General features: G+C 36.3%; 1 protein-coding gene across 27 annotated transcripts in view; it reads left to right on the top strand.

The window, feature by feature from the left end:
• The window catches only part of HERC4 (HECT and RLD domain containing E3 ubiquitin protein ligase 4), a 158748-nt gene that overhangs the window by 32112 nt on the left and 107058 nt on the right, over positions 1–19578 (top strand). For 24 of the 27 annotated variants that reach the window (XM_055274468.2, XM_063637169.1, XM_063637164.1 and 21 more), the window contains 4 exons: positions 4308–4384; positions 8606–8827; positions 9933–10024; positions 17563–17693. In XM_055274468.2, the coding sequence (XP_055130443.1) occupies positions 4308–4384; positions 8606–8827; positions 9933–10024; positions 17563–17693 (522 nt within the window). Of the gene's footprint in view, positions 1–2963; positions 3036–4307; positions 4385–8605; positions 8828–9932; positions 10025–17562; positions 17694–19578 lie in introns of those variants that run through there. The other 3 variants (XM_063637156.1, XM_063637160.1, XM_063637173.1) reach the window with 2 other exon arrangements.

Below are 19578 nucleotides of genomic sequence, written 5' to 3'. Positions count from 1 at the left end.
CCAATTTTGTATTTTTTGTAGAGACGGAGTTTCACCAGGTTGCCCAGCTGGTCTCGAATTCCTGGACTCAAGGGATTCACCAGCTTTGGCCTCCCAAAGTGTTGAGATTACAGGCATGAGCCACTGTGTCCTGCCTAGTGTTTGTAGATTTTTGTAAGAGTAATCAGAATAGGCTGGGTGTGGTGGCTCACGCCTGTAATCCCAGCACTTTGGGAGGCCGAGGTGGGTGAATCACAAGGTCAGGAGTTCAATACCAGCCTGGCCAAGAAGGTGAAACCCTGTCTCTTCTAAAAATACAAAAAATTAGCCAGGCGGGCGCCTGTAATCCCAGCTACTCGGGAGGCTGAGGCAGAGAATTGCTTGAACCTGGGAGGCGGAGGTTGCAGTGAGCCGAGATTGCACCATTGCACTCCAGCCTGGGCGACAGAGCGAGACTCCATCTCAAAAAATAAAAAGAGTAATCAGAAAAGTGAAGATTCGCATTAGGTTATACTTTTGTGACAACAAAACCCATTTTTTATGACAATGGATGGATAATATTAAAGAAGAATGTGAAATTAATAATAGGATATAACTGAAACAGTGTGATAATGAATTGTTTCCTAGTTCTAATTTTGTTTTGTTTTGAAGTCACTACTTTGGGAAAGACCAAGTATTTTAAATAGTGTCTGTAGACCTGCATTTCTGGCTAGATTTTAATATAGTATATATATTACACCATTTTATTAAAAATATTAACCCAAATTTTATTATCTTAGTTTAATGTAAGTGGAAATACATAACTTTGCACACAGACTTCAGAAAAATAATTGTTGGCAATAAAGATGTAGTTTATCTTTTAAAAGTTCTGCTTCTTGGACATACACATTAAAAAATTATGGCAAGATAGTATAAGATTATTATTTTTGTGAGTACAGCAATTTCTGGACTATACAAACTAAACATATTTGAATTATTAGCTTGGTCAAAAATACAATTTATTTTCTTGTTATTCATTTTAAAATATATTACAATTCCTGCCTAATTTTAGCATCTGAAAATTTGGAACATTATAGATTAAAAAGAAAAATTAAACAGTAGTTTTTAATAATATAGACTACATCAGTTGTGAGTCTAAATTTTTCATTTTTTTTAAATCAACTCCCCTATTCTGAGATAAATTTTTCAAAATTGAAATGAGTTGGTGTTAAGATTTTTCTTAAATAACCGGGAAAGTTGTGGCTTCACTGGAAAGTAGAAAATTGGTAATTGTGTTTAATTGCAAAATATTTAATGCTTTAGCTCCTCAAATGTTTAATTACATAATAGAAACTTTTTACTAATCGTTAACATTAGTGGTTGGAATTTTGTCTTCAGAAATATAACTAGCAAGCCTGATTTCTGCCTGTATTGCCACTACGCGTTAAGTTGGAAAAACAGAAGAATACAACAGTATATATATTCCATAATTAGTATGCTTTAGCAGAGTCCCAAAGGAAGGGTATATAAATCTTATCTCCAATGCGTGTGTGTGTGTATATATTTTTTTAATTTACAAAATTTATTCTGGCTTCTTTTTCTTTTTGAGACAGAATTTCACTCTGTCGCCCAGGCTGGAGTGCAGTGGCGCAATCTTGGCTCACTGCAACCTCTGCCTCCTGGGTTCGAGCCATTCTCCTGCCTCAGCCTCCCAAGTAGCTGGGACTACAGGCGCCCGTCACCATGCCCAGTTAATTGTTGTATTTTTAGTAGAGATGGGGTTTCGCTATTTTGGCCAGGCTGGTCTTGAACTCCTGACCTTATGATCTGCTCGCCTCGGCCTCCCAAAGTGCTGGGATTACAGGCTTGAGCCAACATGCCCAGCCTTTCTTTTGCTTTTCTGTTCAGTGTATTTGAATCTTCAAAAATTAGAAATGATTAAACACATTATCTTTTTTATGTGACAAAGGGGATTACTTTTGATGAGTTCTAACAAATTTATTTAATTATTTTCTAATTTATCTCTTTAGGAAAAATGGAACGTGGGAAGCTTTGTTTTACCATTCACAGTATTTTTTAATTTCTAAAAGCTAAAACAAAGAAAACAAAGCCAATATCCCCCATTCTTCAGGGTATTAATACATTTATATGAAGATGAAAGGGGATAGTTTTTTCTTTAACGCAGTAATGACACAGAAGAATGTATTTCTGGTTTCTGTAGTATATAATAGCAAAAGATATTAGCATTTATGTGTATTACAAGCCTTAGGTTAGTATTTTGGAAAGGAGAGTAACTGAGTATAAATTGCTATGCAAATTTAGAAAATTTTTGGCAAATTTTATGACTAATACTAAAGTCTCCAAGACCTTACAAATGTATTTATCCTTTAACAGTATATTCATTACATACTATTAATTAGGCACTATAGTAGGTGCCAGGCATTATCATGGGTGTAAGACACATAGTCTGCCTTCACAGAACTTACTGTTTAGCAGAGGAGACAAATATTAAATGAATAGGTACCTGTGGTTTGTAGCGATAAATGCTCTGAAGGAAAAAACATACAGTACTGTGAGAATGTAGTATTTTGAAATATTTCATTTGCAAAATTGTACTTGATACCTGGAATAGTGTTTTTTTTTTTCCTGAAATACTTAATATGCTGAGCAGGTCAATGTATCATCTGCCTAGTATGCATAAGCAATAACAGTAAATGTTTAGTAATTTGAGCGCAGTTGTGTATGTTCATGTATTTTTTATTCCTTACTATTTGCATTGCCAGTGTTTGATTTTGCTATTTCAAAGAAATGGCATTTTGTTAAGTTTGAAAATTTGAAGGTGCATTGGATCCTGCTAATTTGTTGGATTCTGCTAAATTGTAGCAGTACAGCTTTCAATTTTTGTAGTTAAGAGCATAACTTCACTAAATAAAAATATTTTTAATACAATAATATGGAATCAGAGTAACTCTCCTTTTTCCTGCTCAAAATTTGATTTGTTGAAGCTGCCTCCCGAAAATCATGTGTGTCGACTCTCTGGTCAGAATTTGCTCTGGACTCTCTTATGGCAGAATCAGGTCAGGTGACAGTATCAGGTAAAGGGAAATAAGAAACATATTGTGTACCTCCCCATCCCCTGTTTTTTCTTTTCTTTCTTTTTTCTTTTTTTTCTTTCCTTTTTTTTTTTTTTTTTTTTTTTTTTTTTTTGTGACAGGGTCTTACTCTATCGCCCATTCTGGAGTGCAACGGTGTGATCTTGGCTCACTGCAGCCTCTGCCTCCTGGGTCCAAGTCATTTTCCTGCCTCAGCTTCCTGAGTAGCTGGGACTACAGCGTGCCACCACACCTGGCTAATTTTGTGTGTGTGTGTGTATTTTCAGTAGAGACAGGGTTTCACCAGGTTGGCCAGGCTGGTCTTGAACTCCTGACTGACCTCAAGTAATCCGCCTACCTTGGTCTCCAAAAGTGCTAGGATTACAGTAACCCACCTGTAATCCGCATCTGGCATCCCCCTTTTTTTTCTTGAAAACATTCATTCAGGAAAAACAGCAACATGACCAGGCAAAGGGAAAAAACCAATGGAGATGCTGGGATGGTTGATGTACATGCAAAGTTAATTGAGTTTTGTAATGTTTTAAAAATGAGCCTTTAAAATTGCGTTGTGGTAAAACAAAACTCAGGAAAGGGGGGAGAAATTACAAAAGTATAAGGACAAAATACAAGAGAGAAGAAAATAAGACTTAACATATTAGTAATGATTGTTGTAACTGTGAATTGAGTAAATTTCCCGAGTGAAAAAATTGAATGTCCCTGATTTAGACGTAAAGCAAAAGGATAGCTTGTAAGGAATAGGTTTCATAATTTGAGAGTTGGTAGAACATATAAGAATCCCTGTTGGTTCTTAAGAAACCTGATAGAGGAGAACATACATTAAACTAGGCAAAACACCAATTTTAGACAAATTAGATAATGTGCGTTTGCTTTCCAGATGTATTGCCAAGTTTCTAACTGTAAGCTGACGATTTAAAAATACATTTTTATAATGAAAGAAAATATCTGAATTATAAGAGCACTCTGAGGAGTACTTGAGGTATGAGTATAGCTCACTTTGCTTAAATACTGTCTTTCCAAGATGTGTTCTTATCACCCCTTTTAATTTTATTTTTTTGTATCTAGCTCTTGTTTACTGATTTTAGCATAAATTTTTGGTACGCTAAAATTGAGCTTGTATGAAAAAAATAATATGACCTATGTGCATATAGTAGGCCATCAATAAATAACATAAATAACATTCAAGATCAATTTGTTAAATGGAATTAACTGGTCTTGATCTGTCTTATTCTTTTCTAGAAATATTAAAAGTTTGTCAGATATCCAGATTGTACAAGTTGCTTGTGGTTACTATCATTCACTTGCACTTTCTAAAGGTAAGCATTAGTTTTTATTTTATTTCTCTTCAGTTTTATTACTTGGTACTTTTTTGATTGTGCATATAGTTCTCCAACTTTGCTCACCTTTCTGCAAGATTGCCCTCATTCTTGATCCTTTTCATTTCCATATAACTTTTAGAATTAGCTTGTCAGTCTGTACACACACATACACACACACACACACACACACACACACACACACTGCTAGGAATTTGGGATTTCATTGTCTCTATAAATCAATTCAAGGAAAATCTTTACAATATTGAACCTTTCAATTCTAGAACACGGTATATTTGTCCATTTAAGTCTCCCTTTAATTTTTTCCATTAGCATTTTGTTTTCCCTGGACAGGTCTTATACACCTTCGATTAGACTTTCCCCCAGGTATTTGATTTTTTGTTGTTGTGAATGGTGTCATTTTTTGTTTATTATGTAGACATGAAATTGATTTTTGTGTCTGTTTATTAAACAGTTAAAAACTCTTCATAGCTGCAACTGTGGAAGATTGCTTCCCCAATCTCATTTAATCTCATAGATGAACTTTCTATGCATAGAAATAAAGAAGGCTAAACATCATATTTATTAGCTTTGTTTGCATTCCTCTCTTACCAGTTTAACTTACTAGTATCCTAGCTAAGAATTGGAACATGGGCTAGTAAAGAATCTGCCATATGTATATTTTTTACCATTAAAATAAATAGGTTTGCTGGGCGTGGTGGCTCACGCCTGTAATCCCAGCACTTTGGGAGGCCGAGATGGGCAGATCACCTGAGTTCAGGAGTTCAAGACCAGCCTGGCCAACATGGTAAAACCCTGTCCGTACTAAAAATACAAAAAATTAGCCGGGCGTGGTGGCACGCACCTATAGTCCCAGCTACTCTGGAGGCTGAGGCAGGAGAATTGCTTGAACCCGGGAGGTGGAGGTTGCAGTGAGCTAAGATCACGGCACTACACTCCAGCCTGGGCGACAGAGCGAGACTCTGTCTCAGAAAAAAAAAAAAAAAGAAGAAGAAATAGGTTCCATTTGCTCCATTGTTACTATTTAGTGTTACTATTTAGTGAAGCCTACTACAAATAAAACACTAAGAACCATGGGGAAGCACAGATAAATTAAGAGACAGGTTTAGGGATCATACAGTCTAGTGAAAGAGACAGACATCCAAGTAAATAACTAGTCTGAGGCAGAAAAAAATATGTACTATTTCAGACAAGGTAAAAGTAAAATGCTGTGACAATGATATAATTGTTTCTAATTGATATAATTGGTAACAATAAGGAGGGGGTTAGTATTTGTTGCAAGTCTTTAAAGATTTATTAAAGATTAATTTTTTTATTAATAATTGGAGAAATGTTGAGAAGGACAAGGAGAAATGTTGAGTGGCTAAGGGGGTTATGCTGGTGTAAAGGCATAGAGTTAAGAAAGTGGTGTATTTGAATATTGGCGTGTAGTTTTATGTGGGTGTTGTGAGGGAGTGGGAGACATACTCATACTTCAGTTTAGGCTGAAATAAAAAGAGAAATCTGTTATAAAGGGCCTTAAATGTCAAATTAAGGAATTTGGACTTCTATAGGCAGTTAGGAACATAGAATCTCTGTGTATTCTTTGTTGTTTTGCCAGCTCCTCTTTTGATATTTTGGTAGGTGGATCTAACAAAAATTTAAACTCAAAGGTTTTACTGAGGACAGTTTTTCATATTGACCTTTTTTTGTTTGTTTGTTTACTCAGCTTTATGGTGTAGGCAATATCTTATTCATTTGCTAAACATTTTTTTTTTTTTTTTGAGACGGAGTCTCCTCTGTCGCCCAGGCTGGAGTGCAGTGGCATGATCTTGCCTCACTGCAAGCTCCGCCTCCTGGGTTCACGTCATTCTCTTGCCTCAGGCTCCTGAGTAGCTGGGACTACAGGCGCCTGCCACCACTCCTGGCTGATTTTTTGCATTTTTTTTAGTAGAGATGGAGTTTCACTGTGTTAGCCAGGATGGTCTCGATCTCCTGACCTGGTGATCCTCCCGCCTCAGCCTCCCAAAGTGCTGGGATTACAGGTGTGAGCCACCGCGCCCAGCTGCTAAACATTTTTTAGAGCCCTTAGTATGAATTAGGCATACTACATTATACAGTAATAAGCAGTATACTACTTACTAGCCCTGGTGATATAGTCATTCAAATAATGATATAATTACATACTATGATAAGGGCTATAAAGAAAAACTTTAGGGTATTTAGAACATAGGACAGCGGTACTAGACGTAATCTGGGAGATCAGGGAAGGAAGGCTCCTGCTGGGAGAGAGTTGAAATGAACTGGACAAAGATGAGGGAAAGGTTTAGGTAGAGAGAACAGCAAGTGTGTGAGAACTTGCCATTGGAGAATATAAAGGAAGGCAATATGGCTAGAGTATAGTGAGTGACTGATATGAGAAGAGATTGGAAACATAGGTAGATCATACAGCACCTTATAGGCCTTGTTTAAAGTGTTTATCCCAAGAGCAATGAGAAAGCACTGAAATATATTTTTTGGGGTGAGCAATATTATCAAATCTGCATTTTTACAGTATCTCTATGCATGTATACAAAGGTCTATTTATATGTGCATAGAACATTTCTTGAAGGACTTACCAGTAATTGGTAAGAGTTGTTGTCCCAGGCTGGGTGCGGTAACTCAAGCCTGTAATCTTAGTACTTTGGGAGGCCGAGGTGGGCAGATCAGTAGGTCAGGAGTTCGAGACCAGCCTGGCCAACATGGTGAAACCCCGTCTCTACTAAAAATATTAAAAAAAAATTAGCCAGGCATGGTGGCACGTGCCTGTAATCCCAGCTACTCAGAAGGCTGAGGCAGGAGAATCACTTGAACCTGGGAGATGGAGGTTGCAATGAGCGAAGATTGCTCCACTGCACTCCAACCTGGGCGACAGAGCGAGACTGTGTCTCAAAAAAAAAAAAAAAAAAAAAGAGTAGTTGTCTCTTGAAAGAGGAACCAGGATTCTGATTTTTTTTGGAAGGAAGCTTACTATTAAGTGTGTGCTATTTTGTAGTTTCAATTTTTAAAAAATCAGTTATTAGTGTATCAGTTATTTAGTGCCAGTTGTTAGTTTAATAAAAGGATGTCTAAAGTTGCAAATTACGATAGCAATATGGGAGCGAAAGTGACAGGCAGGGAAAACTATTATAGGAATCAGTTAAGATGGTGAGGACTGGATCTATTTGCCATATTTTTCTTTCCTTTTTTTTTGCGACTGAGTCTCGCTCTGTCGCCCAAGCTGGGGTGCAGTGGCGCAATCTCGGCTCACTGCAAGCTCTGCCTCCCAGGTTCACGCCATTCTCCTGCCTCAGTCTCTCCGAGTAGCTGGGACTACAGGCGCCTGCCACCACGCCCGGCTAATTTTTTGTATTTTTTTTAGTAGAGACGGGGTTTCACCATGGTCTCGATTTCCTGACCTCGTGATCCGCCCGCCTCGGCCTCCCAAAGTGCTGGGATTACAAGCGTGAGCCACCGCGCCCGGCCCGTATTTTTCTTTAGAAAGAAAACTGTATGTAAATTTTGGTGATATATGATAGACTGGATATGTGTGAAGTTAAAAAAAAAAGAGAGAGAGGAGTATTAAGGAAGACTCCCTAGGTTTATAATTTTTGCTACTGAGTCACTTACGATGTTATTTACCAAAATGGGGAACACTGGAAAGAGGTCCAGGGAAGTAGGATGGGAGTCGTGAATTCAGTCTGGGGCATCCTAAGTTAGAAGTTCCTTTGAAATTTCCTAGTGTCAGGTAAACAATGGGTTATGTGGGTTTTTTGCTCAGGAGAAGTTTGGGCTAGTGATAAAATTTGGAATGTGATCAGCAGATAGTTACTAAAGTTTGAGCTTGAATGAGTGCCTCTTGGGAGAAACTATAAAATAAAAATGAGACTTGAGGAATATTAAAAGGAGACTGTTGAGGGGCATAAGGAAATGAGATTACTCCTTGTTATGTGACTCACCTGTTCATCTGTGTAGTCCATCAAACTTAAAGTGTACTAATACTGAATGTTCTTCTAGGTAGTAGTATATGTTCATATAAGAAATAAGCATAATTGCTAAAAATAATATTTATATTCTTTTGATGATAGGCAGAATGTCCCAAAATAATATTCTTTATATGAAATTTGAAATGAAATGATTATTTTCAAATTAAATTTTTTGCATGTTAGAAAAATGGTTAATTTTTCCATTACTGTTTTACAGCAAGTGAAGTCTTCTGTTGGGGACAGAATAAATATGGCCAGTTGGGTTTAGGTACTGACTGTAAAAAGCAAACTTCACCGCAGCTGCTTAAGTCTTTGGTTGGAATCCCTTTCATGCAAGTTGCAGCAGGAGGAGCCCATAGTTTTGTACTCACCCTTTCTGGAGCTATCTTTGGATGGGGACGCAACAAATTTGGTCAGCTAGGTCTTAATGATGAAAATGGTAGGTTCTCATTATGTATAGTTTAAATGTACTTTTTGAAAGAGATGATCTTTTGAGATAGATCAGTGATTCTTAGTGTAAGAGAGAAATGTATCTTCCCTGGTATAGAGGTGGGGATGAGATGTTATTTAAAAATTCCATTTGGGGAATGCAGTGGGAAGATACAAAATATCCTTTTTTCATTAAAGAACTACAAAAAGTATATCTGGACAAAATCTTTAGTATTGGATGTTTATTAAAAGACAATTGAAAAACATTACTTCAAATTGTTAATCCATTATTGGCCACTGTTAGTGGAAAAAAGCTGTAAAATTATTCTGGGGAAGTAACATGAAGTGTTAATCTTTGAGTTTTTCAAGGAAATACTTAAATGATTTGGGTTGTTAAATTAATCTTTGGTTGGGCTTCACTTTTAACATTGATGCTAAAGTCTTAAAAATAAACATTTTGAATTTGAAAAAATTATAACTGAAACAAGTTGGGATCTTGGAACTTATTTTTCATGATTACATTGAGTTGAATGCCAGTATTTGACTTACAAAAGCTAATTTCTTATAGTTCAGTATAATTGTAATGACTGAAATGGACAAAAGTGAGTTGTTAATCTAGTAACAACTAGTAATGATAAGCAAACAATACTTTCAGAAAGAATTAAAGAATACCTTGTTTTACATAAGAAAAATATGTCGTATTAGGATATCATGTATCTTTTCTGCTACAAAACAGCCTAAAGTACATTTTTTTTTCCAGGCTTTTAAGTAGGATCCTGTGGGTATAACTATCATGAAGTGAATGTAAAGAATGATGTTTATATGTGGAAAATTAGAAGCAGTTAGATAATTTTGAAATTTCTTGATTGCTGAGTCCTTTGTAGACTGGCATATTGGCTGTTTAGCACTTAACTCTTTAAGTCCCTCCTTTATCACAATAGTATGGATAGGCCTGGGAACCCTACTTAGTAAGCTTGTACTACAAAATCATCGAAATCATAGCTAAAATTATTTAGTCACAACTATCTACTGAGCTTGGGAAGCTGTAGAGGAAACACATCTAGACGAGTTTTAATTTTTAAAATACTATTAACATCTCTTGTTGGAATTTTCAGATAGATATGTTCCTAATTTACTAAAGTCACTAAGATCTCAGAAAATAGTTTATATTTGTTGTGGAGAAGATCATACTGCTGCTCTAACCAAGGTATTGTACTTTTAAAACTTCTTTATTATTACTCATCATAGTTCTTTCATAATTAATGAATGTTCTCATGGTATTTTCTCAAGTTTTAACTTGAGTGTTATTGGTATTTCAAAAATAATTTATCTGGGAAAAAAAGACTTAGATTATTCTTGAAAAAAATTTACCTTATTTTTCAACTTTGTTTTATGTTATAAAATGTGAATTCTGATATACTATTATATGTGATGATAGTATATTGCTGAATTTCTCAGCTTTATATGAAATACTGCTTAAGTCATATTTGAATAAAATTATTCCATTTTAGTTCATTAGGCTTGCCATGATATATATGCATCAAACCCATTTATATCATGTAGCTCAGCCTAATTTGAATGTAGTTTCCATTTGGCTTATAAATACTTCATACAAGCAATAGAGGAGATGAATTTCTCTGTTATTCATAGGCCAAGTATTGTGCAAGCAGTTATAGTGATCACAGTCTTATCAATGGCTTTAACTCTGACCTCTCACTGTCTTGGGTATGTGCCAATTGAGTATCAGTACTGTTTAGTTCTCGAGTGACTAGAAGTTAGATGAAAATGAAAGCATTCAATTAACCTTTACCAGATAATTATTTATTGCAGCCATGTTAATGTAAAGTTTTTCATTGGTCAAATTAGAAACTGGTTAAACTTCTTTATCTTTTTTGGTCTTACGTAGTACATAAAATTGGTAAAAAGACATTAATGTCCGGGCACGGAGGCTCATGCCTGTAATCCCAGCACTTTGGGAGGCTGAGGCAGGTGGATCACCTGTGGTCAGGAGTTCAAGACCAGCCTGGCCAACTTGGTGAAACCCTGTCTCTTCTAAAAATACGAAAGTTAGCTGGGCATGGTGGCAGGCATCTGTAATCCCAGCTACTCCGGAGGCTGAGGCAGGAGAATCAGTTGAACCCGGGAGGCGGAGTTTGCAGTGAGCCGAGATCGCACCACTGCACTGCAGCCTGGGAGACAGAGTGAGACCTCGTTTCAAAAAAAAAGAGGCATTAACTTTTAATCAGGCTTTAAAATTCTGCATTATATTTCTACTTGGGAATTTTAGCAGGACAATAATTATTCTTCGTTATTGTCAAATATAGTGAACTCAAGGCACTTTTAAAAATATAATGACCAATTATGAAAGTTAATTTTAAAGTATTTTGTAGTACTTGCCTTTTAGGAAGGATTATTATACCTGCCAGTCTTATTATTAGGTTGGCACAAAAGTAATTTCATTTTTTTGCCATTAATGGTAAAAACTGCAATTAATTTTGCACCAACCTAATATCATATTTTATTGATTTTGGCATTCAGATAGCAAATGTAATCACTGAAGTCTTATTTATTCCTGTTGGCAAGTCTTAAATTTTATGTGTCCTTTTTTGCTTTTGGTGTTTGGAAGAAATTTATCAAACTATAAAAAATATCATGTGTGATATCATTCCAAAAATAAATTTTATGGCAGAAAGACTAACAATGTTAATGCTTTTCAAATTCAGCCTTTCAGATAACCATTCATCCTAATGTTCTAGGATAAGTAACTTTTTATGTCTGTTTAGTTTTAAGAAATGCTAATTCTCTTAATCTTTTGTATTCCTCTCTCAGAAGATAGTAGCTAGTGACATTTGTTTATTGGAATTTTGGGTGTACGTTATTTTTAACAAAATTAGATAGTTGTAAATATCCCCAAAATAAAATAGTTTACTTTCCCTTGATTTAAGTTAAAATACCTGTTCCATACCCATATGTCTTGCTTTTCTGGAAGAATTTCTTGGAAATAGTAAATAGATTAAGATTGCTTTATGAAGCAGTTTTCTGTACAAAACCTGCCTTAGGAAAGCTGCATTAGGAAAGATTTTAAAACCAACTTTTAAAAACGGAATAAATGGAAAGACATACCATGTTTATAGATACGAGGATACTTCCATAAAGATGTCACATTTTTTTCAAGTTTATTTGCAGATATGTTATGAAAATCACATACAAATACACATTTTGATTTAGCAGTCCCACTTTTAGGAATCTACCCCAAAGATATGAAATTGTGTATGCACAAGACCATTTATTGTGACATTTTAATAGCAAAAGACTAGAAGAAATCCAAATGTCCATGAGTTAAATAAATTGTGGTACATCCCTGTAATGAAGTACAGTGAAGTGTAAAACAGAATGAGGTACTTATGCTGTGGAATGATTTCTAGAATATATTGCTAAGTGAAAAGAGCAAGGTGTATGGAACAGCTGTCTTTTTGTAAGAAAGGGACCAAAATATGAACATATATCATATGCCATGTATGTTTGTTTGTTTTTGTTTTTGTTTTTGGACACGGTCTCACTCTGTCACCCAGGCTGGAGTACAGTGGTGTGATCTTGGCTCACTGCAACCTCTGCCTCCCAGGTTCAAGTGATTCTCATGCCTCAGCCTCCCAAGTAGCTGGGATTATAGGCATACGCCATCACACCTGGCTATTTTTTTGTATTTTTTTGTAGAGATGGGGTTTCATCCTGTTGGCCAAGCTGGTCTTGAACTCCTGACCTCAAGTGATCTTCCCGCCTCTGCCTCCCAGAGTGCTGGGATTACAGTGTGTAATCCTGCACCTGGCCTTATATGTTTTTTAAAATACAATAAATTTAAAATCAATAGCCAGAACAAATGTGCCTTGCCTTACAATTTTTGACTTTGGAATCTAGAAACTGTTACGTGTAATTAAAAAGCAAAATTATGGCTGGGCACAGTGGCTCACACCTGTAATCCCAGTGCTTTGAGAGGCCAAGGCAGGCAGATCACAAGGTCAGGAGTTCGAGACCATCCTGGCCAACGTGGTGAAACTCTGTCTCTACTAAAAATACAAAAAATTAGCCGGGCATGGTGGCAGGCGCCTGTAATCCCAGGTACTCGGGAGGCTGAGGCAGGAGAATCGCTTGAACGTGGGAGGCAGAGGTTGCAGTGAGCTGAGACCGTGCCACTGTACTCCAGCCTGATCAACAGCGAGACTCTGTCTCAAAAAAAAAAAAGGCAAAGTTTTATATATATACATAAAAATTATATATAAATTATATAAATAGGCCGGGCGCGGTGGCTCACGCCTGTAATCCCAGCACTTTGGGAGGCCGAGGTGGGCGGATCACCTGAGGTCGGGAGTTCAAGACCAGCCTGACCAATATGGAGAAACCCTGTCTCTACTAAAAATACAAAATTAGCCGGGCACGGTGGTGCACGCCTGTAATCCCAGCTACTCGGGAGGCTGAGGCAGGAGAAGCGCTTGAACCTGGGAGGTGGAGGTTGCGGTGAGCCGAGATCGTGCCATTGCACTCCAGCCTGGGCAACAAGAGTGAACTTCGTCTCAAAAAAAAAAAAAAAAAAAAAAGATAAATTATATAAATAAAAATATATATAATATATAAAAAATTATATAAATAAAAATATAATATATAAAAAATATATAAATATTAGTCCTTAAAAATTGAAAACTAACAAATTAGTGGCACAGCTACACCAGAAATAATTATTTTAGGTGATTTTAAAATACAGCATTTTGCTGTATATCACTGAGGGGAAATACACTAAGAATAAACTGAATCCACAAAGAAATCTTAAATTGCATTCTTTTTCTTTTTTCTTTTCTTTTTTTTTTTTTTTTTGAGACAGAGCCTTGCTCTGTCACCCAGTCTGGAGTACAGTGGTGCAATCTCGGCCCACTGTAATGTCCACCTCTTGGGTTCAAGTGATTCTCCTGCCTCAGCCTCCTGAGTACCTGGGACTACAGGCGTGTGTCGCCACGCCCGGCTAATTTTCTGTATTTTTAGTAGAGATGGGGTTTCACCATTTTGGCCAGGCTGGTCTCGAACTCCTGACCTCAAGAAATCCATCCGCCTTGGCCTCCCAAAATGCTAGGATTATAGGCGTGAGCCACTGCGCCTGGCCCTTAAACTGCATTCTGTAACTTTTTTTTTTTCTGAGTTGGGGTCTCACTCTTGCTCAAGTTGGAGTGCAGTGGTACAGTCATAATGCACTGAAGCTATGACCAAATTCTTGGGCTTAAGCAGTCCTCCCACCTCAGTCTCCTGAGTAGCTGGACCTATGGGCACCACTGTGCCCAGCTAATTTTTTTGTTTTTTATTTTTCGTAGAGATGGTGTCTTGCTTTATTACCTAGGCTGGTCTGGTACTCCTGGTTTTAAGCAAGCCTCCCACCTCAGCCCCCCAAAATGCTGGGATTACAAGTGTGCATTCTGCAGTCTTACTGTTAGAAGTAAATTTGCTATTATCTTTTTTCCAATATATTACATATAAATAGGAGAAAGCAAAGAAGTAGTTATTTTACTGTATTATAAACTATGATTTTCAGCTTAATAGAAAAGAGATAGGTATAAAACTATAGGAATTAAGTTAAAACCTTGTGATCTTTACTTTGAATCGCAAATGTTAGTATGAACTCATTTATTTTTCTCCAAGAATATGCTTTTTGTTTTGTTTTTGTTTTTGTTTTGCCATAACTACTGAAAGGTCCTAGAAGTAATGAACCATGTATAATCTGGACACGATGATAATCCCTTGATTGTTGTAGATTCTCCACTAAAAGGAACCAGGGTTTCTTTTAGAAGAGTCCGATCCCTTGGGCATTTTGTGTTACAAAAAAGCAAAGATTACTACAGTCCTGTCAGAAGAACAACTTGAAGGAGCTTTCACTGGATATCGAGAAGAAATAATGACTGCAAAAAATGGAAAACGTCAGATCTATAAAAAAATCCATGAATTTTTGTAGTGATCTTCTCTTCCCGCAAATCAATATAAGCAAAACTTATTGCTTACCTTTGGAAGTTGCTAGGACAACACTCATTTTTTTTTAACTGGTCGATAATGGGAAAGAATCAAGTATTCTGCCTTTCATTTGCAAATTGTATTTTAGGTAATTTAATAGTTAATGAGTTAAGTTATTTATAGAAGAATTCCAGCTCATAACTCTAGGAAAAATAATAAAACTAGAAAAATCACCATTTTACACTCCCTGATGAAATAATGGATCTAGGCAAACCTAATGGGGATGTATCAGCCTGACACACTTTGACTTCTTTTTATTATATATATATATAAAAAATAAAAAATATAATAAATATATAATAAAAATATAGGTTTTTAAAATATATATATATCTATAAAACCTATATATTAAACCTAATGGGGATGTATCAGGCTGACACACTTTGACTTATTTTTATTATATATTATATAATAAAAAATATATAATATATAATAAAAATTTATGTTTCAAATATATAAAATTTTTTTCTTTTTGAGATGGAGTCTCACTGTGTTGCCCAGGCTGGAGTGCAGTGGTGTGATCTTGGCTCACTACAGGCTTCCGTCTCCTGGGTTCAAGTGATTCTCCTACCTCAGCCTCCCGAGTAGCTGGGATTACAGGCACACACCACTGTGCCCGGCTAATTTTTGTATTTTTAGTAGAGACAAAGTGTCAGCATGTTGGCCAGGATGGTCTCGATCTCCTGATCTCAAATGATCCGCCCACCTCAGCCTCCCAGAGTGCTGGGATTATAGGTGTGAAACACCGTGCCCCACCCGACTTACTTATTTTTAACTTCACTAACAAAGCAGACATATGCTTTGTGACATGATGCAATAAAATAATCAGGAAGATTTAAACATGGCCTAGTTATTAGATGATATTAAGAAATTAATATTGATTTTGTGAATGTGATATAGTGTGGTGGTTATATACTTTTATCGGTTAGAGATATATGCTGTTGAAGATATACATTTGTGGGTGAAATGATTTGATGACCACAATTTGCTTTAAAGTACTCAAGTTCTTTTTGTTTTGTTTGAAAATACCCCCAAAAGGGAAAAGGAGACACCAGTGAAACAAAATAACCAACATTTTGCCAGTTATTGAGACTGAGTGATGGTTATATGGTGATTTACTATGTTTTCTCTTTACCTTGTGTATTTGCTTGAAATTTTCTATGATAAAAAAAGAAAAATGAATGTTCTCATATAACAGTATGTAGTAACGCTATTAAATGATGAAAGCAGGATATAAAGTTGCATATATAGCTACAGTTATGAAGAAAAGCAGCTGAACTGAAGAATACTAATTGTGATTGTGTTATCACAGATTTTTTCCAATACAGAACTTCTAATTTAGTTATATGTTTTTTTGTTTGTTTGTTTAGTGACAGAGTCTCACTTTGTCGCCCAGGTTGGAGTGCAGTGGCATGATCTCGGCCCATGGCAAGCTGTGCCTCCTGGGTTCAAGCAATTCTGCCTCAGCGTCCAAAGTAGATGGAACTACAGGCACCCACCACCATGCCTAACTAATTTTTTTTTTTTTTTTTTGAGATGGAGTCTTTTTCTGTTGCCCAGGCTGGAGTGCAGTGGCGTGATCTCGGCTCACTGCAACCTCTGCCTCCCTGCAAGCTCTGCCTCCCAGGTTCAAGCATTTCTCCTGCCTCAGCCTCCCAAGTAGCTGGGACTCCAGGTCTGTGCCACTATGCCTGGCTATTTTTTTGCATTTTTAGTAGCGAGGGGGTTTCACCTTTTTAGCCAGGATAGTCTTGATCTCCTGACCTCGTGATCCACCTGCCTTGGCTTCCCAAAGTGCTGGGATTACAGGCGTGAGCCACCGCGTCTGGCCCTAATTTTTATATTTTCAGTAGAGACAGAGTTTCGCCATGTTGGCCAGGCTAGTCTCAAACTCTTGACCTCAAGTGATCCACCTGCTTCAGTTATATGTTTTTATAAGGAGTTTTTTTTAAGACATCTGTATATTATAGTAACTGTATGCTAAAAATTTCTATAAGGCCACGCACGGTGGCTCATGCCTGTAATTCCAGCACTTCGGGAGGCCAAGGCAAGAGGATTGCTTGAGCCCAGGAGTTCGAGACCAGCCTGGGCAATACAGGAAAACCCCATCTCTACAGCTGGATGTGGTGGTGCATGCCTGCACTCCCAGCTACTTAGGAGGCTGAGGTGGGAGGATCACCTGAGCCCAGGAGGTTGAGGCTGCAGTGAGCCGTGATCATGCCACGGCACTCAAGCCTGGGTGATAGAGCAAGATCCTGTCTGAAAAAATAATTAAGTAAATAAAAATTGCTCTATTTATGCACTCTGGTTACATGTACTCTTTTTGCAGCGCATTTACGTAAGGCAGTAACTACCTTGAAAAGTGAAGATGATGCCATTTTTAGGTTTTGTGAAATTTTATATAGGTATGTGGAATTCAGCAAGACAGTATAATGATAATGAAAGGCAATGCAAATAAATAATTATTTGTATCTCTTCAGTGTCTAAATATTTTATAACGGTGAAAACATCATTACCTGGAATTCTCGTAGTTTTATATTTTACTTCGAAAGAGCCATCTGTCTGTCTGTTAAATTGTGAAGACAGTTCTTAGAAGAGAAAAAACTGAGTTTATATTAAAGATTTGGACTTATTTTTCTGGAGATCAGTTACTTTATTTTATCATGCCTTCTAATGATAAGGGGTTTTGTCTTTTTTTAGGAAGGTGGAGTGTTTACTTTTGGAGCTGGAGGGTATGGTCAGTTGGGCCATAATTCTACCAGTCATGAAATAAACCCAAGGAAAGTTTTTGAACTTATGGGAAGCATTGTCACTCAGATTGCTTGTGGACGGTAAGGTGTTATATAAAAGAGCATTTTGGTCTCTAAACTGCAGTTGTTTAGGGATTGCTTATTGAATTGTTTCAGAGATCCTAATAATCTGAGGAAACACATTCTCCCCCCAAATACCTATTTTGCCACTGAGGAGTCATAGTAACGGGAGAAACATCTTTCTTACTGTTATTTTATTTATCTTTACTTGAACAGATTTAGCTGAGGCAAGATGTTAATAGTGTATATGTAATGTATTTATTGTAGTTGATATCACACTTGAAAGCCTTCTTTCTTTCTCTTTTCCACCTTTTTTCTTTTCTTTTCTCTTTTCTTTTCTTTTCTTTTCTTTTCTTTTCTTTTCTTTTCTTTTCTTTTCTTTTCTTTTTGGGGTGATAGAGTCTTGCTCTGTCACCCAGGCTGGAGTGCCACAATTATGGCTTATTGCAGCCTCAATCTCCTGGGCTCAAGTGATCCTCTTGCCTCAGGCTTTTGAGTAGCTGGGACTACAGGCATGTACTACCATGCCCAGCTAGTTTTATTTTTTTAATTTTTAGTAGCAACACGGTCTCATTATGTTGCCCAGGCTTACCTTTTTTCCTTAAAGGGTGAAGAGATCGACCAGTTAATTAAGACAGAATTAATGTGACGAAAGTTTGATTCGTATAAACCAATAATCTCCTAATTCTCCTTATTCTGAGTTCTTGGGAGTAAACAGAAGAGTCTTTGACAATGAGCTTCATCTGTTGATTCTTAGGTCTTGGGAATAAATAGAAGTCTTTGAGTTGAGCTTCATCTTTGGGGGAATTAAATTGAGCAGACTCCCAAGTAGCAAAATGTACCTTTTTTGACCACTTAATTTAATTTTGATCACCTTGCTTAATGTTTTTCTACCTTGTATGTATAGCTATACAATAGTTTAGTTTTATCAACTATTAGCTTCAAATGCATGTAATCACACTGTGAGTATTCTTTGGTGATTCTTTTTTTCCTCTTAACATCAGACTTTTATGATTTTTATATAGTTATGGTTCTCCATCATTAGGCCTCATTAATGTTTTTTATTCAATTTTATACATATATAATGTACTCATTCTATTGCTGATGGACATTTGTGTGTTGCCAGTTTTTGGCAATTATGAATAATGTTGCTTTGCACTTTTATTATATGGTATATGTTAACCTTCATATACATCCAGGATGGAATTACTGGGTTATAGAGAACACTTAATTTGAATTTTGTAGGTTAAACCATATTTCCCATGTGGTTTTACCAGTTTATATTCCTATTAGCAGGTGTGAGAATTCCTGATGCTCTTGTACTTGTCACCAGTTAGTATTGTCAGACTTTTTGCTAATTTCTTGGATATTTATTGTTACTTCATAATTTGAATATACATTTCCATGACTTACTTGAGTACCTTTTCATATGTTTATTGGCCACTTACATTTCCTCAGGATATAAAAATTGATTCATAGTAGTTATTTATATAGTGTAGATACAAGTTCATAATGTTTCTCAGTACAGGGATAGAAGTTCTTTATTGGGCATATGTTTTACAGATGTCTTTCCATGTTTTGCCTTATCTTGTCATTTTCATTCTGTTGTCTTTTGATGAACAGAAGTTTTAGATATTAATGTAGATGAATTTATTAATATTTACTTAATAGTGCCATTTATTTCCTAAGAAATATTTTCCTACCTGAAGGCATAAAAGTAATCATCTCTGTTATCTTCAAAAATATAGTGTTGCCTTTTACATGGAGGTCTGTAAGTTATCTGAAGTTGATTTGTTTTGTGGAGGACAGTATAATATTCAAGTAAGGAATCAGCTTTTTAAAAATATAGTCAATTACCCTAGCACCATTAAAAGTTTTCGTGGGAAATATATACAACAAAATTTAC

The sequence above is a fragment of the Symphalangus syndactylus genome, chromosome 4 (genome assembly GCF_028878055.3).
Source record: "Symphalangus syndactylus isolate Jambi chromosome 4, NHGRI_mSymSyn1-v2.1_pri, whole genome shotgun sequence".
Lineage (NCBI taxonomy): Eukaryota > Metazoa > Chordata > Mammalia > Primates > Hylobatidae > Symphalangus > Symphalangus syndactylus.
This window is presented reverse-complemented; position numbering and strand designations above follow the sequence as displayed.